Below are 23,899 nucleotides of genomic sequence, written 5' to 3'. Positions count from 1 at the left end.
GCCAAGGAGGGGACAGAAAGAATGTAAGACCTGGAGGAGGAGAGAGGTCGCTGAGAAACGCTGTCCTCTGGACATGGTCACTTCACCCGTGAACTCCCTGTAGTTATGGTTACTGCACCAGATCTGTACAGGGTCAGGCCAAGTTCAGCCAACATTCCCACAGACAGCTAATCATACATACTAAGTGGGCTATTTGTAAAAGAAAGAAAAGGGGATGGCGAGGATATGAAGAAGGGACATGTCAAAGTGTGTCTGCAGAATTTAGACAGACGCATTGCATATGTGTAGGAAATTGTCAAAGACTAAATACAAGATTCTTTAAAAAGGGAGGGAGGAGAGAGAGAAGCAAGAAGCAAGAGATAGCTCAGCAGGCAAAGGCACCTGCTGCCAAACCTGAGGACCAGTCTTCAATCACCAGGACCAACCAATAAGCATGGTAAAAAACCATTCCCCACAAGTTGTCCTCTGACTTCCACATGAGCTCATGGCGATATACATATGTGATATACACACACATGTGCACTTACACACACACTGTGTGTGTGTGTGTGTGTGTGTGTGTGTGTGTGTGTGTGTGTGTGTGTGTGTGTGTGTGAATAAATAAATGTACATTTAAATTTTAGGGAAAGATCATCTAGGCTAAGGCTTGGAGTGCCCTCTAGTGACAAACTCCCCAAACTGCACCTCTTGGCCTCTGGTCCTCCTGCCTCCAGGATACACCCACACTTCCAGGCCCATCACAGGCTGAATCCCTTCCCATTCTTCTCAAGGCACTGATACGCATCTCTCTCATCCTTCCAACAATGGCTATAAAATGCTTGGTATTAATAGTAGATGTTGGATAAATTTAACTAATAAACTCCAGATTTGGGGCAGGGTAGCATGCTGCCAAGGGGAGCCTCAGCCAGCAAGGACTGACCACAAGAAGAGAGCCTGGATAGGTACAGATGTCAGGACTAAACATAGGTGCAATATCTTCTGTCTGTCCAGCAAGGTTAATTCACACCCAACCTAGTGGTTCCAGTCCAAAGAGCACAAACCTGTGGTCACCCCCAACATAAAGTCCTTCCTCAGTGGCTCCCCAGTGCTCTAACATAGCACAGGAGCCCCTTGCTCTGTCACAGAGGAGAGCCCAGAAAGTGTATTACCCAATGGAAGGGGTGGAATGTTGAGGTATGCTTGCTTTCAAGGTGTGGCATATCTGTTGCACTTTTTTTTTTTCCGGAGACAGGATTTCTCTGTGTAGCCCTGGCCATAGACCAGGCTAGCCTCAAACTTAGAGATCCACCTGCCTCTGCCTCCTGAGGGCTAGGATTAAAGGCATGCGCCACCACTGCCCAGCTCAGTTGCACTCTTAAACACTCAGCATCTGGGACTGTCTGCACAGATTGGACCCATCAACCTTCTATAATGCAGAGCTGGGAGGAGCTTACTAGACACACATACCCCACCAGCAAGGAGCTATAAACAGATAGTTCATGGTTACTAGGAAAGGAGAGATATTATCTTGAGTGGGCTAGCCAATGGTAAGGAAACTCCTGCTGCCATGCTCATCTTCCCTGCCTTCCCCACCACAATGAACAATAAACGAAAACAAACCCTTTCTGCCTTAAGCTGTTCTGTCCATGTGTTTTTATTTGCAACAAGAAAGTAACATGGTGGTTTTGCATAAGAAAAACATGGACATAGGTTCATGTATTTGAGCACTTGGTTCCACTATTGGTGGCCCTGTTTGGAGGCTTATCAAACCTTAGGACATGGAGCCTTAGAGGAGGGATTAAGTCACTGGAGGCAGATCTTGAGACTTTATAGCTTTGCTCCACTTCCAGGCCTCACTCTGTTTCCTGTGTGCAGCAGAAATGTGATCTTTCAACTTCCCGCTGCCAAGCCTTCCTCACCTTGATGGACATCTGGCCTGCTGGAACCAGAGCCTTCCTTGCTTTTGGTCACGGTATCTTATCATAAACACACACACTAGAAACTAAAGCAATAATTAAGACACAGACTGGGCCATTTGCCCAGGCTCTTGACACTGGAGTATCAGAAGGACATGTCTCTAAGAACATAAGAGGACAAGGTTCTAATGTGTGTCCTCACTTCCAATTTCCAGTCCTTTACAGGCTTGTGGGATATAAGTGACAGCCAGGGCATCTATGAACCTCTTAGTTTCATGATCTGGGTAATAGGTGGTAGCAAAGCCTCAGGAACCTGTTGTGAGAGGATGTGTTTCCCGCAGAAATAAACAAGATGCCCTTGGGGGCCAGCTCCACTCCCAGCCTCCTCTTAGGTCTTGCCTCACCTCCTCTGAGCCCTTCCCAGGTCCTCCTTCAGCCTCATTCCCAGGCATCCGGCCAAACTCATCCAGCCATGTGCTCTAGCTTCCTTTCCACCAACTGCTTCCTGTGTGCAGACAAAGAAGGCTCTGTCCCCAGCCACCCACCCAGCAAGCCCAGTACACTCTATACACTAGACTGTAAGTGCCCACCCCTCCCTCACCCACTATGTCACTGTTATTGGACCTAAGACAGTTACTTCCTAGATAAGCCATTTAAAGTAGCCAAATTAAAAGTGAAAAGCAGATGTATTCAATGTGATCACATTGAGAAGACAGACAAAGAGATCCGGTGACCCCTTGATCCCTCCCCAAATCCATCTCTGGGGTTCTCAGGAGGTTAAGATTTAAGTAGAGGCCAGAGCTATTCATGCCTAAGCTGTCTCCAGTCAAGGTGTGGTCCTGCCCACCACTGACCTATTCTGGGGAAATTCCAGTTTTGTAGGGGTCTGTTGTTACCACGGTCCAACAGCCTGAGCCAGGGTTACATGTGTCTCCAATCAGCCACATCACCCTGTCCCATGCCCTGGCCTTGGGCTAAAGCTCACACAAATGGACAGAGTTAAAGATACCTCCACTCTGGGCTTATAGCTGGAAGGCCTGTCCCCAACAGGGGCCTCTGGGGAAGCCCAGGGAATCAAGGGGTGGGGTGTGTAAAAGGGAGGACAGGCTGGGCTCACTGAGAATCACATTAAAAGGATGACAGAGGAGGGTGTGGAGGGGATCTCAGTGGTGCAACATTGTGACAAGTGACAGTGCCATTGTGAGAACAGGAAGAATGTAAAGATATTTGATGTCGAAAGGTGGAATAGTGGTACACATGTGTAACTCCAGCATTTGGGGGAATGAAGCAGGAGGGTTTCGCATTTAGGCCAATCTAAACTGCACAGCAAGATTGGGGGAGAGGGGCAGAGGTTATTTAATGCTTAGGAGACTGAAGCAGGAAGATTGGGAGTTCGAGGCCTGTCTCAAACAAACTCCTACCAGAGACGTAAGAATCTTTAGAGATGGCTCAGGGAATAAAGTGCTTGCTACACAAGGACCTGAGTTCAGATCCCCAGCATGGCATTGTACACATGTGATCCAGAGAGGGGCAGGGGGCAAGACAGGAAAGTATCTGGAGCCTATTAGCCAACCAGCCTAGAAAAAAACAGTGAGATCCAGGTTCACTGAAAGACATTTTCTCAAAAAATAAAGTAGGGGGTTATCAATATTGTTTGGCAGGGAAAGACACCTGCTACCAGCTCTAGCCACCTGGGTCTGATCCCCAGGACCTATATGTTGTGTGTAATCTACACACATATCATGATACATGTGCACCTCATGCACACATAATACAAATAAATAAATAAATACATGCAATTAAAAATGTTAAGTGGAAGGCAATATTTGACCTGTGTTGATTTCTAGAAAACACTCAAGTACCAGAGACCAACCAATTTGTAAAGAACAGAATCTTAAGCCAGGCATGGTGGTACTTTTCTGTCATCTTGGCTCTTGGAAGGTCCAGGCAGAGGACTATGAGTGAAAGGAGAGCTATGGGCTCAGGAACCCCAAGGCCAAGTTCTCAGCACAGATTTATTTACCCCAGAGGGACAGAGGGCAGGGAATAAGAGACAAAGACAGGAGATAGAGGAAAAGGGAAAAGGTGAAGGTAACAAGGGAGAGAGGCAGGAGTGTTTGTGCAGGGATTGTGTATGACAGAGGACTGCCTCTGGTTAGAGCGGAGATAGACATGGCCTATAGGAAAATGGCAATTTATAATGGTACAAGGGGGAAACCTGTGTTAGGTTGAGGTGTTATTTTTAATTGGGCATGCTAATTAGGGTAGCCAAAGGAGGCTTCTGATTGCTGGATTTCAATACAAGAGAATGGGGAGGCGGGGGGAGGCAAGGCCTGCCACAGCCATGTTTGCCTCACTGGAGCTGGCCAGAGACCCTTCAATAAGTTCAAAGCAATTTAGTAGGGAAGCTAATGTTTGGTGACAAAGGACAAAGTGTATGAGCACGTGTCAGATAGAAGATCCAGACATGGTGGTCCATGCCTGCAATCCTGGCATTCACAAGGCTGAAGCAGACAGATCACCTCAAGTTTAAGGCTAGCCTGAGTCACATAGGAAGATCCTGCCTCAAAAAGAAAATTAAACAGACAAAAAAAAAAAAAGTGTGCTCAGGGATGGAGTGTCAAGGTAAGAGCCTGAGGCTATGGTGGGCTTCAGCGGGAGTTAGTACAGACCAGAAGCAATGATAATAAAGGGGAATTCAAGACATGCTTGAATTTCAAGCCCCAGAACCTAAGTTTGATCCTTAGAGTCCCTGTTAAAAATCCGGGCCCAGTGGCGCATTGCTTATCATGCCGTACAGGGAGGAAGACCTGAAAGGTCCTGGGGCTGACCATCCAGCCATGCAGCCCAGCCTAATTGGTCAGCTCTGGTCCAGTGATAGATCCTCTCTCAAAAACAAGATAACTCCTGAGGTTGCCCTCTGGCCTACACACACACACACACACACACACACACACACACACACACACACACACACACACCTCCCTACATATGGGAACTGCCCGGGTTTGCTTTGTTACTGTGATAAACAGCACAATCAAATCAGCACAGTGGAAACAAGGGGTTTAACTGAAATAAAATTAGATATGATATACTAAAGTCTAAATCAAGTCTGTCAAGTTGAAAGCACTCAACAATGCTTCAAATTGCTTTGTCATTTGAGACCAAGTTTCTCTGTGTAGCCCTGGCTGTCCTGGAACTCACTGTGTAAACCTGGCTAGTCTCAGAGTCTTTCTGCCTCTGTCTCCCAAGGGATTAAAGCTGTGCACCACCACCGGCTAGCATCACTCCAAATTGTTATTTATTTGTTTGTTTACTACATTCTAGAAGTGCTATGATGATGCATGGCCAGCTCATTTAGCTTTGGAAATTACATAGAGAAAGCTAATTTTTTTTGAGGGGGGGAGGAAGACTAAAACAAATTGGGTTTGCTAGCCACATAGAATTTTGCTGGGTAGAGCAACAATTTTAGATCCAAGAAACAGCTTCTGTCAAGACCCCATATTCAGGATTATTGGTGGTGGGTTAGTCCCCAAGTGGTGGTGAAATTGCCAGAAATGTCAATGAGGGAGATGCCTCTCTAGAGTCTCAGGGAAGAAGCTCAGCCACAAGGAGGAGGGGCCTAAAATCCCCAAAGAGGGGTTAGATAGAGTCAGCAGTAGAGCCCTTGCCTAGAATACCCCAATGGGGCTAGGGTGTGTGAGCTCCTGAGTTCAGTCTCCAGCAATTGAGCAGAAATACTGAATTCTACATTTCTCTATGCTAACCTCTTCATTTCGGCTCAAAGGAGGTGGATAGTGTCCTGAGGCCCTCCTCTGGCCTGCACACTCACATAAACAGACGCTAAACCACGGGCTGGCGCACAACTGTGTGGAATTTTTCTTTTCTTCATTTTAGGCGTTTTTCTTAATTAAGTCAGTTGAAGTGTGAAGAGCCACCTTAATCCAGATCTTCTGAGGTGAGAAGAGCCACCGTTAATCTGGACTGTACCTTCTGGATTGTCACTTTACATAGGTGACAGCCTTATGTAAAGGACATTTGGAAGAGGAAGCTTGCACTCTTTGAGTGCTTGCCCTCACTCTTGTGGGCAGGTTCATTTCTTCACTGGTATTAGAGCCTCCTCCTTGGGGATCCTGGCCTTGTACTGAAAACCAGCCGAGACAGGCAGCCTCGGTTCTGAACAACTACCAGATTCTTGGGCTTTCCTTTGAACTTAGATGGCCATTGTTGAACTAGCTGGACCACAGCCTGTAAGTCACTCTAATAAATTGTATGTATGTATGTATGTATGTATGTATGTATATTTTATCAGATTTGTTCCTCTAGGGAACCCTGACTAATACACAGGTGAATTTCCAATGCCATACTTAGAATTCTCCTTGCCCCAGGGATAAAGTGACCGGCACATGGGAGACCTCCCAGTCTTGGGACATCCCGGTACCTACTGCCTTCTGATCACCCCGCACACCCAGGAACCACCTTGGGGCCACCTCAACTCCATTGCCACTAGTCAATATGCCCCCTAGGAGGCCCGCAGTTCCAGGAACCCCTTGCACCTCTGGAGTTGCAGACCAGCTTCAGGCCTTCCCCCAGCCTCAGCCTCTCTCATTTCTCCCCGCCCAGGCTCAGAGGTGCAACCGCACCCTCCCCCAGACTCCTCCCGCCCTCACTTCGGAGCTGAGCACGCAGCGGCTCAACCCTCCCAGGCTTTCGCCTTACTGCTCCAGGGAGCCCCTGGCTTGCGCATCTTGTCAGCTGCCTCTTTCAGCAGCCCCAGCAGGTAGGGAAAGGCTGGCCTGTGAACCAGCGACCGCTGGGAACGCAGAAGAAGGGAGGTCCAGAAGTAGCGGGGAGGGAGCTCGGTTGGCCGCCACCGAGTGGGGGATTCCTTTGTCTGCAGCCGGGCAGCCCCTGGCCCAGCCCCCTTCCCCTCTCCACTCTCCACTGGGCGCGCTCTTGTGAGGTGCCGGGAAACCCCGTACTCCGCAGGAGAACCTGGGCTTCCAGTTTCTGATCCTCAAGTGAGGGCGGAGACGAGCACCACCCAGAGGGACCAAGGTGGTTCTGTAGCTTGACACTAGTGGATGGAGGTCGCTGCCCGAGCACTCTCAGGGGTGCCTCCTTCTGGGACCCCTTGTTCTCACCGAGGCAGCAGAGGAAGCGGCAGGGAGGGGCGGGGGGCGCATTTTCCCATTTAAGTTCTGCTTGCCTTTGAGACAACTTAACTCATTCAACTAATTTTGGGGACCTAGCTTTATTTAGGAGCTTGGAGTGTGGGAAGGTCCAATGAGTTTCGAGTCTCTCTCTTCTCTCTCTCTCTCTCTCTCTCTCTCTCTCTCTCTCTCTCTCTCTCTCTCTCTCTCTCTCTCTCACACACACACACACACACACACACACACACACACACACACACATACGGATGTTAGTGAGAGCTGAAACTGCCAGGAGCAAAGACTGGCCAGGTTGATTAGACCCCCTGGAAACAAGACAAATGCCCCTGTCACCTTCCCCTGTCACGGCTGGCCTCTAAGTTTCTCAACCTGTGGGTCGCGACCCCTTGGGCAAACCAGCTCCAAAAACTTTACGTTATGATTCACAACAGTAGCAAAATTACGGTTATGAAGTAGTGGCGAAAATAATCCTATGGATGGGATCACCACAACACGAAGAACTGTATTAAAGGGTTAATACAGTTAATACATTAGGAAGGTTGAGAACCACCGGTCTAAGTTAACAAAAGCTTAGGAATACCTGGTCAGACTCTCACTTCACCTCAAGGCCCCCAGTTTTCACTCTGCAAACTGTTTTTGAGACAGGGTCTTACTATGTAGCCCGGAGGGCCCTCAAGTCACTATCTTCTTGCCTCTACTTTCCCACTGGATAACAACACATGCATGCACCAGCACACCAAGTTTAGGGGGATTAACCCAGGCTTTCATGCATGCTGGGGGAGCACTCTGCCAACTGCGTTCCATTCCCAGTCTCCATCCAAATGTTTTACAAAAGAAATATCACACACTACTTTTACTACATTTTAGAAATGAATTTAGTTTGTGGGCAGGAGGTGGGGGGGGCAGGAAGAAGCACGCTGTGGAGATCAGAGAACAACTTGTGGGAGTTGGCTCTCCCTCCACCATGAGGGTCCATGTGGAGCAACTTAAGTCCTCAAGTGCCTCTACTGGGCTGAGCCTTCTCGCCAGCCCAGTCTACCCTTCCGTGGGATTGCCTCAACCTGGAGTGCTCCAAACCTTATCTTCGCAAACTCACTCTTCCTGGCCAAGGAAAAGGCCAACCATTCTGGAAAGGGTGTGGGCAGCTGGACCTTGCATCTTCTCACTAACCATGTGATGCAGTCTTGCTTTGTCCACAGGTGAGCTAGACGAAAATGTCAGGATGCCCAGCTGCCTCAGACTTACCCACTTCTTTAAGTGTGGAATGTGTGGCTGTGTATGCATGTGTGGGTGCACACGTGTACATATACATGTGAAGGCCAGAGGTCAGTCTCAGGTACTGTTCCTCAAGCACCATCCACTTTGATTCTTGAGACAGGGTTTCTCACTGACCTGAAACTCACCAAGTAGGCTAAACTGGCTAGCCAGTGAGCCAAGGTTCTGCCTGTCTCCTCCTCCCCGGTTCTGGGATAAAAATGCTGCAGTGAGTGGCCCAGAGGTTAAGAGTACTTGATCTTTCAGAGGGCCTGGGTTTGAGTCCCAGCACCCATTTGGGGGCTCACAACCAACTACACTCCAGTTTGCGGGAATCGAATGCCCTCTTCTGGCCCCCTTGGGCACCAGACACTTGCATAGTGCACAGGCATATATGAAGGCAAAAATAACCATACACAGAAAAAATTACCTTTAAACAGAGCATGAACCACCATGCTTGGTCATTTTACATGGGTTCTGGGAGGTAAATTCACATCGCCATGTTGCAAGGCAAGCCCAAGCCATATCCCCAGCCTTAAACCACCTCTTCTCTCAACCCTCCCAGCCAGAATTCTGGGGTCTCCTCAGTCTTCCTCCCCCCACTGGAACCCCCACCTACTCTTGTTGATTTTTGATTTCTATGTTATTTCTTGTTATCAACCCCATCATCTGGTCCTTCCAATCTCCCCACCCAGCTTTTTCTGGGGACCCCACATCCCTTCCTCACTTCGTCTTTGTATCTCACCAAAAACATTTCAAGAGTTCTTCATTGCCCTCAATGCACAGCCATGGACCCACCTGTCCCTTTCTCCCACACTGCACCCTTTTTTGCCACAAACTCTCTGCCAGGAATCATTATCTATAGTGGCTTCACCTGTGAGATGTCATATCCTTGGACTAGAAGATAGCTCTGTCAGTGAAATGTTTGCTTGTAAGCCTGAAGGCTTGTGTCCAGTTGCCTAGGACCCATTTAAAAATGATAGTACTGAGCATATGGAGATGAAGGACCCTGGGGCTCATTCACCAACCAGTCCAGCCTACTTGGTGAGTCCCAGCCCAGCAAGAAGCCCTGTCCACAGAGAATGACAGTAGAGGTTGCCTTGTGGCCTCCACATTGCAAATGCACATGCATAGACACACATAGCAAACACACTAAATAAAAATCATATTCTTCCAAGAAGCCTGCCCCAGTTGTTCATCTGCTTTCTCAAGCCAGAACTTGTGTCTTCCCAGGCAGGCTCCCCACTGCTATGCATTCTATGGCATGTCCCCTTGCCATGCAGTTCACGTGGGGCTGACTCTGCTTGTTCCTTGCAGCCTCCAAAGACACAGCATGACTCTGGAAGGCCTCTTTTGGGCAAGGAGAGACTCTGGAGCCTTCCTTACAGCCTGGGGCCCTCCAGCTCGGATTCTGCTGACCTGGGTGGTTCTATCATGCATGGAAAATGGCCAAGGCCACTGGGATGGGACTCTGGAATCTGCAAGCCCAGGTCATGTGAGAAGACAAGGCAGGCGTGTCATCATTTTGCAGGGGTGTGTGGTACTTGGGATGCTGAAAGATACCTTGGGTGTGGGCAGGGAAGGGCTATCCTGGGAGTGAGGGGACAAATAGCTACATCACCCACTTTCTCCCAAAGGCCCAATGTATGTGGTTCCCGCTTTCATGCCTACTGTTGCCCTGGCTGGAGGACTCTGCCTGGCAGGAACCAGTGTATTGTGCGTGAGTGTTGAAGCATGGAGATGGAGGGTTCAGGCAGGGGATATTTGGGGGTCCTCCCTGCCACCTGTCAGTAATCCCAGCCTTTTCTACATAAGGAGATGGAATTCAGGTTGGGGCTGCTGGGTGAGCCCCGCTAATGTCCCATACTTTTGTCCTTAGACTCCAGGGTGACTTGCTGCATTCATTTGTCTATTTTTTAAGTGTATTTCATTTATTTTGTTTGGTGGGTGAAGCATGCCATGGTGTGCATGAGGGCAACTTGCAGTCGTCTGTTCTCACCTTCCCCGCCATGTAGGTCTTGGGGATGAAAAAGTCACCGGGCTTGAAAGCAAGTGCCCTTACCCTCTGAACCATCTTACCCACCCTGCATTCATTTCTTTTGCCCTCCTGTCTTGCCGTTTCTGCCTGGCTCTCCTGCCTTCTTGTCTGGCTCCATGTTTCTTCAGGCCTCTCATACTGTCTTTATGTCAATCTCACGCCCTCTTCCCTAACTCCAGCTTCCCTGTCTCCAGACTCAGAATCTATTGTCAGAGTCCTCACCACTCCACCCTCGGTGCCCTGAAGTTTAGCCCTTCGCACCCACATCATCTCTCATGATGGTTTAGCAAAATCCTAGAGCTGAAGGTCACAGCGCCTGCTCAGCCTACATAGAGACTTGGGTGGGGGGGAGGCTGTCCCATGCATTCAGGGTATGAGGAGAACTGGAGCTGGGGAGACCAGCTGATCCACCTTGAGGCTTCCAGCAGCCTTGGCATCTTTGGAGTGAGAGTGACATAGAACTTCTGTCCCTCCCCCTTTCCCTCCCTTCAGCCTTCCTCCTCCATTCCTGCTCCCTTTCCTCCCAAGTGCTGGGTTGATATATGTACACTACCACATTCTGTTGTGTAGTAGTCAGCTGGTTGGTTAGTTAGTTAGTTATTACACTGTGTGTGCATGTTGAGTGTATGGAGGCACACATGCCATGACACACGTGTGAGTGTCAGAGGACAATTATGTGAAGTCAGTTCTCTTCTTCCACCTTTACATGAGTTCTGAGGAAGTGAGTTCGGGTCACCGGGCTTGGCTATCAAGTGTCTCTACCCAGTGAGTCGTCTCTAAGACCCTGGGTCCTGATTTTGATGCTATACACTCTGCCTTTCCAGCTGTCTGCAGGCACACCTGTGGCAGTGGCTTCTGCTCCCAGCCCAACCTGTGTGCCTGCATGGATGGGACCCTGGCCCCCAGCTGCGGAGTAAGTAGAGGTGAGTGGCCAGTGGCCTCTTGCAGGAGGAAGAGAAGACTCTAGGCACCTGAATGCCACTAGGATCCCAGGTTGGTCTCATTGAAGGACAAGAACCAAGCCCTGGTCAAGCCTTCCTGGAACATCTTCACCTTTCTGTGTTTTCCTGATCCATAGCATCATTGGGGTGCAGCATGAGCTGCATGAATGGGGGCAGCTGCCAAGGGGAATCCTGTTTATGCCCAAAAGGCTACACGGGCACTGTGTGTGGACAACGTGAGTATCCCATTTGCTGCCCTCACTTACTTATGGAATCTCAGAGAATGAGTCTCCTCATCACTTGCCCACTGTCCATAAGTCCTTCATCTAAGACCAAAGATCAAAGGTGACAGGCTCGTTGTTACAGCTGCACTAGTATGTGTGTGGGGGGTGCAGATATGCATATATGTGTGCTAGCGTGTGTGTGTGTGTGTGTGTGTGTGTGTGTGTGTGTGTGTGTGTGCATGTGGAGGCCAGAGATCAATGTTAGGTATCTCCATCAATTGTTCTCCACCTCCACCTTAGTTTTTGAGACAGTCTCTTATTAAACTTGGAGCTCACCTATTCAGCTAGGCTACCTGGCTAGAGAACTTTCAGAGAGCCATCTCCTCTGGCTCCCCAGCAATGGAATTACAGAGCATCATCACTTGCAGCTTTTGCATGAGTGCTGAGAAGCTGAGCTCAGATTCTCATGTTTACACAGCAAGCACTTTACTGACTAAGCCATCCCTCATTAGTCAGTTTTACTCACCCTGGTCCAGATGGTGGGCATCCCTAGAAAAAGAAAAGCTCACTTAGGTTCCAGCCCCTCTCTTCTAGGAAACCTTCAGTCATCCTTCCCTATCTGTTCATAGCCATTTGTGTCCACGGCTGCCGTAATGGAGGACGCTGCATCGGGCCAAACCTCTGTGCGTGTGTTTATGGATTCGTGGGACCTCAGTGTGAGAGAGGTACTGAGAAGAACTTGGGGAGGAAGTGGGCAGTGAACACGACATGGCAGGGTTCCAAGTGCAGATATATGTCTGCTTTGCTCCTCCAGGGCAGTCTGAAGACCATGGCTTTCCTTTGAGTGTTCCACTCTGCATAGCTGCTATTGCTCATTGGCCTGCTTCGAAAGAGTTTGTGTTGGGTGGGGGCGGGGGAATGGAGAGATGCCCCAGCAGTTAAGAGCTCTGGCTGATCTTCCAGAGGACCTGGATTCAATTCCCACACCCACATGACAGCTCACAGCTGTCTGTTACTCCAGTTCCAGGGAATCCGACATGATCACACAGGCATATATCCAAGCAAAGCAACAATGCACACGAAACAGTTTTCTTTTTTAATTAAATTAGCTACTTTGCTTAGAAAAAAAGTTAGTGTTGATCTGGGAATAGGAAGAAGAAACACTAACCCTGGGATTAATTGTCAGAGGTCATGAGCTGTGGGGATCAAGGGGGCTTCCTGGGAAATGAGAACTCCCAGCTGAATCTTGAAAAGGTTTTACTTTTAAAATGTTATTGCATTTATTCATTGATGTGTATGCTTATGCTACAGTGCACGTAGAGGTCAAAGGGCAACTGGCTGGAGTCAGTTCTGTCCTTCCACTATGCAGGGTTTGGGGATCAAACTCATGTCATTGGGCTTGGTGGTAGTGCCTTTACTCCCTGAGCCATCTCCCAAGCCATCATTTTAACTTCTTAAGACAGGTCACACTGAGTTACCCAGGTATGCTTTGGTTTTACTGTTCGGTCCAGGTCTGCTTGAAGCTCAGTCTTGATCCTCCTGCTCAGCCTCATGAATACCTAGATCACAGGCATGCACCACCTTGCCCACCTGAACACAGCCAGGGCTCTGAAAGTGATCCCTGGGAGATGTACAAGCCTCTTTATTGAAGCCTTTTTCTACCCTGACCCCAACTCTCTGTCTCCGTCACTAGGGATTCAACTCAGGTCTTGTTTGACAATCTACAACTGCCCCTCACTGGGGGATTCTAGGCAGGGACTGTACCCTTGAGCCACTCCCCAGCCCCTCACTGAAGAATTGTAGGTCTGTGCTTAACAGTTAGCCATGCCCTCAGACCTCTTTTTGCTTAATTTTTAAAAATTATACATACTTATTTGGAAGATGGTGAAGAAAAATGAGAAACAAATGCTGTGGCAAAGTGTGCAGGTGAGATGTCCACTTGCGGGAGTTGGTTCTCGCCTTCCACCATGTGGGTCTGAGGGATCAAACTCTGTGGTCAGACTTGGCGGCACGCACCTTCTCTAGCTGAACCATCTCACCAGGCTCCCCTTTTACCTTTCATTTTTAAGACGGTTTATTTTACTATTCTAAAATTGTGTATAGGGGAGAGTATTGCACATGATTGCAGGTGTCCATAGAGACCAGAAGAGGGCATCAGATCCCCCAGAGCCGGAGTTACATCCCGATGGTTGTGAGCTGCTTCATAGGAGTGCTGGGAACTGAAGCAAGAACAGTAGACGCTCTTAATTGCTGAGCATCTCTCCAGCCCCATAAGGAAATCCATCCTCCCTCCCTCTCTCCCTCCACCCCTCCTCCCCTCCTTCCTTCTGTTCTCCTCACTATGCAGCCCTGACTGGCCTAGAAATGTTTATGTAGACCAAGCTGGCCTTGAATTCACAGAGATGCACTTTCCTCTGCCCCCTTAGTGCTCTGTCTACTGGTATGTACCACCATTCCAGGTTCTTTTTAACTCTTGAGGAAGGGTTTTCCTGTGTATCCTAAACCAGTCTTGACTTTGTAATCCTTTCACATTAGCCTCTGGAACAAAACAAGACAAGATTACAGTCATGCACCACCACACCCAGTTAAGCCTAGCTCTTAAAATTGTCCGTCAGTAGATGTGAGTGGGATTGTGTAAACTAAACCATCTAAAAATGGCTGGGTGTGGGGTTGAGAGAAGAGGGATAGAGCTGAGAATTGAGCCCAGATCAATCTTGAGGTTGAGGTAAAGATAGTGTATTAAGGGCAGGGCAAGAGAAACCTTAATCTCAGTTCTACCCAGGGACCTGCAAGAACCCGAGAAGTCACTGAAGCTGCCATGTCCATGAGGACTGAGTGCTTGGAGCATCTGAGGGAGAAAATAGAGGGCAAGGAGAGAGGAGGGCCTGGTATCTCAGGATAGACAAGAAGCATGGTGTCTAAAGTGTGTAAAGGACCTCTGACAGGAGGACAAGGTGTGGACATGATTCTCATACACGGAAGTTACCAGAGTGACTTATGTATTTGAGGAGCCTAAAGGTGATGGACATCAGGGGCCCTGAGACTGACGGCTATTGTGGGAAGTGGCAGCAAGGGATAAGCTACTTTTGCAGCTTGAGCTACATAGTTTTACTCTGTCTCTAAAAGTAAGAAAGAGGTCTGAGGAGTGACTCACTGGTGAACACTGGCCTACAATCTCCCAGAGAGGAACTACAGGTGAGGCTCAGCCCTAGGGCATCCACCTAGAATACCCCCAGTGAGGGGCTGGGGTTACTGATGGTGGCAAGGGTCAGTTTCTAGGTTGAAGAGAGGCTTGTCATGAATTGGAGGCTTGTGGGGGGCTGCAGGATATACCTGGGTTTTAGAATGGTGTGTTTGGAAACACTTCAACCAAAAGAGGGGGGAATGGAATATGGACGGTCATCAATGAGGGGAGTGCAGGTGAGTGTGGAAGTGGAAGGCAGAAGAGGGCCCAGGGTGGTGGGCATCAGAGGCCCAGGAGGGCTGGTTACCAAGCTACCTCTGAAGCCCTCCTTCATAAGAGGCCTGGAATGGAGAGTGGTTATCTTATTCTGGGAGGGACTGCCCTTGGTGTTATGCCAGCCCTATTATTGGAAACATCTGAAGGGTGGAGACAAGAAACCACAAATGGGCCCTGTGCACTGTGCTTGGGAAAACTGGTGCAGCTCCCTTTTGCTAAGCCTGAGGGTGCAGGGTCATGATGTTACAAGGGTAGGGCCAGGTGTGCACTCACACATGAGACAGGCTCTCCCCCCAGGCATCCACGGTCTCTACTTGAAGGAAGGGTGAGAGAGACCAAGTCCGAGAAGGTTTGCAGATTCTCTTTTGGAGGTTATTTGTGTGAAGGTACTAAATGTTTTGATGGATGAATAGGTGTTTGCTAGGTAGGAATGGCATCCTCTCAGGAAAGGAACTAGAAAAGGTTCATAGGGAAAAAAGATGAGGTATGTTGGTCTAGCGGCCTGGGCACACATGTAGAGGACAGTGGAGCAGAGAGAGCTCAAAGCCAGATGCTTGTATCTGCCTGATCCACAGACTACCAGATGGGTCCCTGCTCCCCCCAAGTGAGTCCTGAGGGGTGCCAGCGCCAGCTGACAGGTCTCATGTGCCCTAAAGCTCTCTGCTGTGCCACTGTGGGCCATGCCTGGGGACTTCCCTGCCAGCTCTGTCCTGCAAAGCCACACCCCTGCCGCCGAGGCTTTATCCCAAATGTTCACACAGGAGCCTGCCAAGGTGAGTTGTGTGGTAAGCAAGGGAGAAGGGAGCCAGCTGAATAGAGATTCCCCCCAAAACACACACACACACACACACACACACACACACACACACACACACCACACCACACACACACACACATACCACACCATATATACTACACACACACACACACACACACCACATACACCACACACCTACACACACACATCACATACACTACACCACACTACACATACACTCACACACACACTCACACTCACACACACCACATATACCACATATCACACCACACCATATATACTACACACACACACACACACACACACACACACACACACACACACACACACAGTTCTTCCCTCTGACTCCCTTTGTGGACTTATCCTGCAGATGTGGATGAGTGCCAAGTCATCTCGGGCCTGTGCCAGGGTGGCAGCTGTCTGAATACAGTGGGTTCCTTTGAGTGCCACTGTCCCCCTGGACACCAGCTCAGGATCAGAGGCACCAAATGTGAAGGTGGCGTATGTGTGTGTCATGGTGGCTCCCTGCAGAGGGGGAGGGGGTTGGGCGGGTGAGGAGCCTGGCTCTGACCCCATCTGTCTGTGTAGATCTAGATGAGTGCCTTAGTGTTCCAGGGCTCTGCTCCAGGGCTGACTGCACAAACACAGTTGGGAGCTATGTGTGCACCTGTCGTGGAAGCTTTGTCAGCAGCCTGGATGGAGCCCACTGCCTGGGTGAGATGGGCCAAGAGCCGAAGAGGGACACAGTGGTCAAAGTACCTCTGTCTCACCCCAAGACCATCTCTCTGGTCACTGATATCAATGACCCTTGTTCCCTACCATCTAGCATTTGTCTTCCCAGCATCTATGCTCTCTCAGACTCTGGTCTGGGGGTCCTTTTGACCCTCTTTTTCTATGTCCTTTAGCACAGCATTCTGCTGTTCCCCTGTCTTCCTACACACAGACATGCTCCCACCATGCCTGTCTCTGGTTCTATGCCCTTTTGGATAGTCTTTACCCTACTACCACACTCTATCTTTAACTTCAGTTCCCATCACACTTTCCCCACCCTGTAGCTTCATCTCTGTATCTTCCCAAAGCCTCCAACTCTATGCCCCCCAATTCCCCTCCTGTAGCCGTCTTTTTGCCAACCTTTAATCCTCCTTCCTTGACCTTCATGTCTTCCTTCCTTCTAGCCTTCATGTCTGTGCCCCTGGCTTCCATCTGTCTCTTCTCTGACCCTCTAGCTTTCAACTTGTGCCCCCAATGACCTCAAAGGGCTGGAGAGGGTATGATGGGCAAAATGTCTCCCCTCCCAGCTTTCAACTTAGACCCCTCCTGACCCTTGAGACTTTACCTGTGTTATTTCCCTTCATTCGTGTCTATGTACTTCTGCCCATCAGCTCCTCTGTGCCCTGATTACTTAAGAACTTTTCTCAGTATCCCTTCTTTTTTTGAAAAGGAGAAACTGAGGCCCAGAGAGGCAAGGCTGGCTTGGGTAGACTCAACAAGTCCAGAACAGAGAGACACCTACGTCCAGTTGCCCAGACCAACAAGAGGACTGGGAGTGCCCCATGTATGGATCTCCTATGCAGTCCCCTACACTTCAGCCAGTCAGGAGTGGTTCTGCCCCATACACAGTTGTCATGAGCTTCCCAATCTAGTTAATTTCCAGGGCCCACAGACTGCCTAGGAATATGGGTGGAGATGGGAGTGGAGAATGGACAGAGTACTATTTGCAGGAAAGAGAAGGAGGTGTGACCCATTCCCAGCATCACCTCAAGCCACTCAGGCTAGGCCTGTATGAGACAGGACTGAGAATATTGTGTTTGGGATTTGTCCAGTCCCCCACCTCCAGGGTACTTCATAGCCAGCGTAATAGGAGGACTGCAGCCTGTGGACCTCAACGTGTCCTCTGGATTTCAAAGGACTGACCCATACAGAATCCAATTGTTTCCAAACATGGGCATTGATTTGGTCCTGGGTGTGTTTGGTTGTTTGGCTAGTTGGTTGGTGTGTGTGTGAGTGTGTGTGTGTGTGTGTGTGTGTGTGTGTGTGTGTGTTTGTGTGCTTCCCTGCATATATGTCTGCATATCGTATGCATGTCTGATACCTGAGGAGGCCAGAGAGGCCATTAGATCCCTTGGAACTGGAGTTACAGACAGTTGTGAACACCAGGTGGGTGCTGGTATCTAAACCTAGGTCCTCTGCTGAGCCATCTCTAGCCCCTCAGTCTCAAGTTTGATTTCTAGCTGAGCTGTTCCCGGACTATGAAATTTTACTCAACTGACTTTTTTTAAAAAAAAAAAACTCATTGTGCCTCAGTTTCCCCATCTATAAAATGAAGATAGTAGCCATGCCAGTCTTGAATGATTGTAATGAGGATAGCCGGCGATGGGGCTGGGGATATGGCTCAGCTGATAGAATGTGTATGTAGCTTGCACAAAGCCGTGGGTTCCCCTCTCAGCTCTGTGTACAGAAGTCATAGTGGTGCACACCTGTCATTCTAGCACTTGGGAGATGGACACAAGAGATGGAATCAGAAGTTCAAGGTTACCCTTGGCTATAGAATGAGTGTAAGACCACTCTGGAGAGGTGGGGAAAGGGAGAGAGGGAGAAAGAGAGAGAATAATCATAGTGAGATGTAGTGAGATAAAAGCTGAGGTGATTTTAGATGACCTGTACACAGGTGTACTCAATAAATATATTGGATATAAGGAGGACCCTGGGGAGGTTGAGGCAGGAGCACATATCAGGGCTTGGCCATGGAGGGTGTCTAAATCATTGGCAGCTGTAGTTAACATTAAAATTCCCAATCGTTGGTCTCTTTCTTCCCTATTGGAGAGACAGCTGCTTGTCAGATCCCATGTGGTTACAGAATCTGGTTCCCCATGTTCAACAAGTTCCAACATCTGGGTGACCTTGAACCAGAGTGTTGACCTCTTCCCGTCTGAACAGATCTCTTCTGAATAGCTGTCATGTTGCCAAATGAAGATATCACACACACACACACACACACACACACACACACGCACGCACGCACGCACGCACGCACGCACGCACGCACGCACGCACGCACGCACGCACACCTACCTACCTACCTACCTACCTACCTACCTACCTACCTGGAAGGCCCCCAGGTGCACAGGAGGTGGAAAATTGGCATGACTTTGAAGCATTGTACAGGACAGGAGCAGCTACCAGCAGCCTTCTCTGCTGGTGGGAGGAGTTTCTCAACCAAAGGACACCAGCTAATAGTTTCAGTAATTTAACCCAAAAATAACCCATGCAAAGCCATGCACCCAAGAGTGTGGTGAGAGGCAGAGGAGGGTCTGTGGTTCTCATGCCAAGGTAACTTCGGGATCCGTTTATTCAGAGGGTAGTGGCTACTAGAGCATCCCCTTATCCCTGTGAAATGCTTCTCCCTGCTTCTCTGTGATAGCCAAGGCCAGCAAGCAAGAACTTATGGACATGTTCTCCACATCCCTGCTTGAGTTCGCAACAGGTACTCTCCTCTAAGAAGAGGTCTTCCTTATGGTGCTTGAATACTCGAGTAGGGAGAGTTTACTGCCGAAGGTAACTTGAGATATTGGGGGCTGTGAAGGCCAAATTCATCTTCTGTAATGATGTAGAAAGTTTTAAAATAGGAGGCAATGAGCAGGGTTTACCCACATGCTAAAGTGTGTGTGTGTGTGTGTGTGTGTGTGTGTGTGTGTGTGTGTGTGTGTGTGTATGTGTATGTGTACCAGAGGAGGCCAGAGGCTAGCCTCAGGTGTTGCTCTTCAGGCACTGCCCTTCTCATTTTTTTAATGTTTTTTCTGAGATTCCATAGTGTAATTGTTGTCACATCTGCTTTACAGAAGGTCCTGAGTTTGAGCCCCAGTGGAACCATGATTTATATTTTATTATTTATATTTTGTTATTTATGTGTACGTATCTGTGTGAGCATGTGCCATCTATGTGCAGGTGCCTGCAGAGTCCAGAAGAGGGCATTGAGTCCCCTAAAGCTGAAATTACAAGCGGTTGTTAGCCACCCAGCGTGAGTGCTGGGAACTGAACTCAGTTTCTCTGGAGAAGAAACAAGCCTCTTAACCACTGACAGCACCCCTTACTTTGACTGCCCTTTTTCAAAGCAGGATCTCTCTAGCCTGGAACTCACCAAGATAGCTAAGTTGAGTGGCCAGTGAGCCTTAGGGATCTGCCTCTCTCCACCCCCTCAGTACTGGGATTGAAACTGCATGCCATCACACCCAGACTCTCTGCTTTTCATGTGGGTCTGAGGAGCAAACTCAGATCTTGTGCTTTCCATCTCTCCAGCTCAGTGCCTGAGTTTTCTTTGAAGCAACGTTTTTCTGAGACACTGTTGGTGCTTGGAGCACCCTCGTTTATAGATGAGAAAACAAAGCTATGACAGGCGAGGTACCACTGGGATTTGGACCCATTTGTGCCTAGTCTGTGTCAACCAGCCCCACTCTGTATCCTGTTGCAGATCACCAGGTGGGCACCTGCTTCTCCGTGCTTATCAGGGGTCAGTGTGCTGCAAACCTCTCTGGCCACTACACTCACAGACAGTGCTGCTGTGACAGGGGCAGGTGCTGGGCAGCTGGTTCATCACCAAAGCCGTGTCCTCCACGGGGTTCTGGTGAGTGATAGTTTGACCTTATATGTAGAGAGATCGTGGTTGGGATCAATGGCCTGGCTTCAAAGTCTGTTCTATTATTTATTATTGTGATTGTTGTTGTCATAGTTACTATTTTTTTATTATTGTGTGATGGAAGCATCATACGTTCACATGCATGTGGAAGCTGATTCTCTCCCTCTACCTTTATTCAAGTCTTCGTGGTTACAAGGCAAGCACCTTAGGTCACTGGCCTTCAAACTCTGTTCTTTGCAGGTGAATTCCTGAGACTGTGTACCCAAGGGCTCCCACTGCTGCCTGTCTCTGCAGACCTCTTCCCTGGACTCTCAGAAATTGGAAACCACAATCTGGGACCTGCCCTAGGGCCAGCACAACACAACTCCCATGATTCCAATGGGCGTAGAGTCCCAACACTGAGCTCTGGAAACTCCAACAGAGGTGAGCCCTAATGGGGTAGGGGGGTTCAAATCCTAGAGCTTGGCTTGAGTCTGAGGAAGCAACCCTGAAGAAGGTAAAGAGGCTTCTCTTTCATGGAGTTTGGGCTTTGGCTAAGGAGTCCTAGGATGAAACTATAGTTGGTCTATAGTCTAAACTAACCTTAGCAAATATTTAAGAAGAAAACATCTGCATTAAATATACCGATTCTTTTCATTGTTTTATAAGCAACATATAGGAACTATTTGCATGAGCTGGCTCTTCCAGAGATCCCAACTAGGGGCCTACAACTGCCTGTAACTCCAGCTCCAGAGAATCCAATGCCCTCTTCTGGCCTCTGAGGGAACTGTACATATGTGTGCATACACATGTGGGCATAAAAAGTAAAATCCTGCACATATGTGAACACACCCAACCACACACATACACACTTCACACATAAACTCCCTGTGCCTGTCTGTCTGTCTGTCTGTCTGTCTGTCTGTCTGTCTGTCTCTGTCTCTCTCTTTCTCAAGCATACATACACCAAGAAAATATTAGCATAGCATTATAGTATATCAGGATGTTTAGGTTATCTATTACTACTTGAAGTCCACATGAGGGACCAGGGAAATGTGGCTCCAGTAGAGTGCTTTCCTAACACGTATGAACCACAAATTTCTTCTCCTGCACAATACACTGCATAAAACAGTCATAGGGTGCATATTTGTAAAACAAGTACTAGGATTTGGAGTTCAAAATCATCCTCGGCTGCATAGTTAGTACAAAGCCAGCCTCAGCTTTGTGAGATGCTTTCTCAAAACAAAAAATAAATAAGGACCATAAAGAGGGCTCAGTTGGTAGAGTGTTTGCTGTGCAATGATGAGGTCCTGAGTTCAGTCCCCTGGACCCACACTTAAAAATCCAGATGTAGAGACATGAATTCCAGTACTGGGGAAGTAGAGATAAGAGGATCCCTGAGGCTCACTAGCTAGCCAGCCTAATCGGTAAGCCCTAGGTCCAGTGACAGACCCTGCCTCAAAAAAATAAGATGGGAGACTGGAGAGATGGCTCAGTAGGTAAAGAACTTTGTGTACAAGAGTGAAGGCTTGAGTTCAGATTCCCAGGACCTACATAAACTGAACACAATAGCATACATCTATAATCCCAGTGAGTGCTACTGCCGTAATATGGGAGAGATAGGAAAGTTTCCCTCCAGAAGCTCAGGACAATCAGCCTGACATAAGCAGAGGCAATGAGACACTGACTCTAAAAAAATGGAAGGGGTGACTGACATGACATCCACGCGTGCACTCCATCTTATTTTTTGTTGTTGTTGTTGTCGTTGTCTGTTGTGTTTACTTGTGATACAGCAATGGCTCAAAAGTAAAATTCTAAGCATTGAATTCTCTAATAATTTTTTATTTATTTTATTTTTTCCATTCATTTATTTAGCTCATAAATAAAGTCATGCACAATTATGATACACAATACAGTATGTTCAAAATGGCATGGCTAAATTAAACCAATTAACATGTTATATCAAACATATTCATCATTTTTGTTTTGAAACACTTAAAGTATACTATCTCACAACTTTTAAAATATAGCATATTGTTATCAACCATATTTATCATGCTCTCAGTAGACCTCAAGACATCACAGAGTCCATGCCTCTTGTCCAACTGCAGTTTTATATCCTTAAACCAATCGTTTCCCCATTGTTAAAAGACCCACATTGAAGCCTAATAGCCACAATTCTGCTCTCTGCTCCCATAAGTTCATCATTTCTAGGTTACACATAAAATTGAAATTGTGTGACATTTGTCTTCCAGTGTGTCACTTATTATTATTTTTTTTTTGGCAAGCATATAACTTTACTACTTACTAAAGAGGAAATCAAATTTGCATGCACAGGTGAACACTCACTGAAACACCTTGGATTCATCACATATTTGAGTTTCAATTAGCTTTTTTATGTATATATAAAATATTTATATAAATATTTATATTTATATAAAAAGACCAATAATGGCAATGTGTTATGCATCCATAGCAGCAACAGCTTTTCCAGGTTCTGCAGTCCTTTGAACAAAATTGTAGAGACATCTATCACACTCCATTAAAACAAAACAAAACAAAAACAAAAACAAAAACAAAAACAAACAACAAAAAAAAGTAAAAAACAAAATCCCAGAAAACAGCACAGTTCTGTTACTCTTGTGGTACTTGGCGCCATTTTTTTTTAATTAGCTTCTCAATCATCTCTGGGATGAAACCATTCTGAGCAACATCATTAAAAACATTTCTGATAAAGCATGGTGACTACTATGTATCATTAAGTAGGTCCACATATGAGTGAGTACATATCATGTTTGTCTTTTTGTGATTGGGTTACCTCGCTCAGAATGGTTTCTTCGAGTTCCATCCATTTTCCTGAAAATTTCAAGATTCTATTGGTTTTTTTTTTTCTGCTGAGTAGTACTCCATTGTGTAAATGTACCACATTTTCTGTATCCATTCTTCAGTTGAGGGGCATCTAGGCTGCTTCCAGTTTCTGGCTATTACAAATAATGCTGCTATGAACATGGTTGAACATATGACCTTGTTATATGAATGTGCTTCTTTTGGGCATATGCCTAGGAGTGGAATTGCTGAATCTTGTGGTAGACTCATTCCCATTTTCTTGAGGAGTCACCATAATGATTTCCACAGTGGCTGTACAAGTTGGCACTCCCACCAGCAGTGGAGGAGTGTTCCTCTTTCTCTGCATCCCCTCCAGCATAAACTGTCATTGGTATTTTTGATTTTAGCCATTCTGACAGGAGTAAGATGGTATCTCAAAGTTGTTTTGATTTGCATTTCCCTGATGACTAAGGATGTTGAACACTTTCTCATGTGTCTTTCAGCCATTTTAGATTCCTCTATTGAGAATTGTCTATTTAGTTCTGTACCCCATTTTTTAATTGGATTGTTTGGTGTTTTGGAGAATAGCTTCTTGAGTTCTTTGTATATTTTGAGATCAGCCCTCTGTCAGATGTGGGGTTGGTGAATATCATTTCCCAGTCTGTGGGCTGTCGTTTTGTCTGACTATGTTCTTTGCCTT

The 23,899-nt window shown here is 47.6% G+C and overlaps 1 protein-coding gene across 1 annotated transcript in view; it reads left to right on the top strand.

Annotated features, from left to right (window-relative positions):
* The first annotated feature begins 4,684 nt into the window (after positions 1–4,684).
* The window catches only part of Fbn3 (fibrillin 3), a 77,356-nt gene continuing 58,141 nt past the window's right edge, over positions 4,685–23,899 (top strand). Inside the window, 12 exon segments of the mRNA XM_035444164.1 lie at positions 4,685–4,754; positions 6,519–6,675; positions 9,638–9,853; positions 9,958–10,040; positions 11,183–11,281; positions 11,437–11,535; positions 12,153–12,248; positions 15,559–15,756; positions 16,132–16,257; positions 16,350–16,475; positions 20,230–20,382; positions 20,635–20,817. Of these exon segments, the coding sequence (XP_035300055.1) occupies positions 4,685–4,754; positions 6,519–6,675; positions 9,638–9,853; positions 9,958–10,040; positions 11,183–11,281; positions 11,437–11,535; positions 12,153–12,248; positions 15,559–15,756; positions 16,132–16,257; positions 16,350–16,475; positions 20,230–20,382; positions 20,635–20,817 (1,606 nt within the window).

This window comes from Cricetulus griseus, chromosome 4 (genome assembly GCF_003668045.3).
Source record: "Cricetulus griseus strain 17A/GY chromosome 4, alternate assembly CriGri-PICRH-1.0, whole genome shotgun sequence".
In the NCBI taxonomy this organism is placed as follows: Eukaryota; Metazoa; Chordata; class Mammalia; order Rodentia; family Cricetidae; genus Cricetulus; species Cricetulus griseus.
Note: the sequence above shows the minus strand (reverse complement) of the source record. Positions and strands in the feature narration are given on the sequence as shown.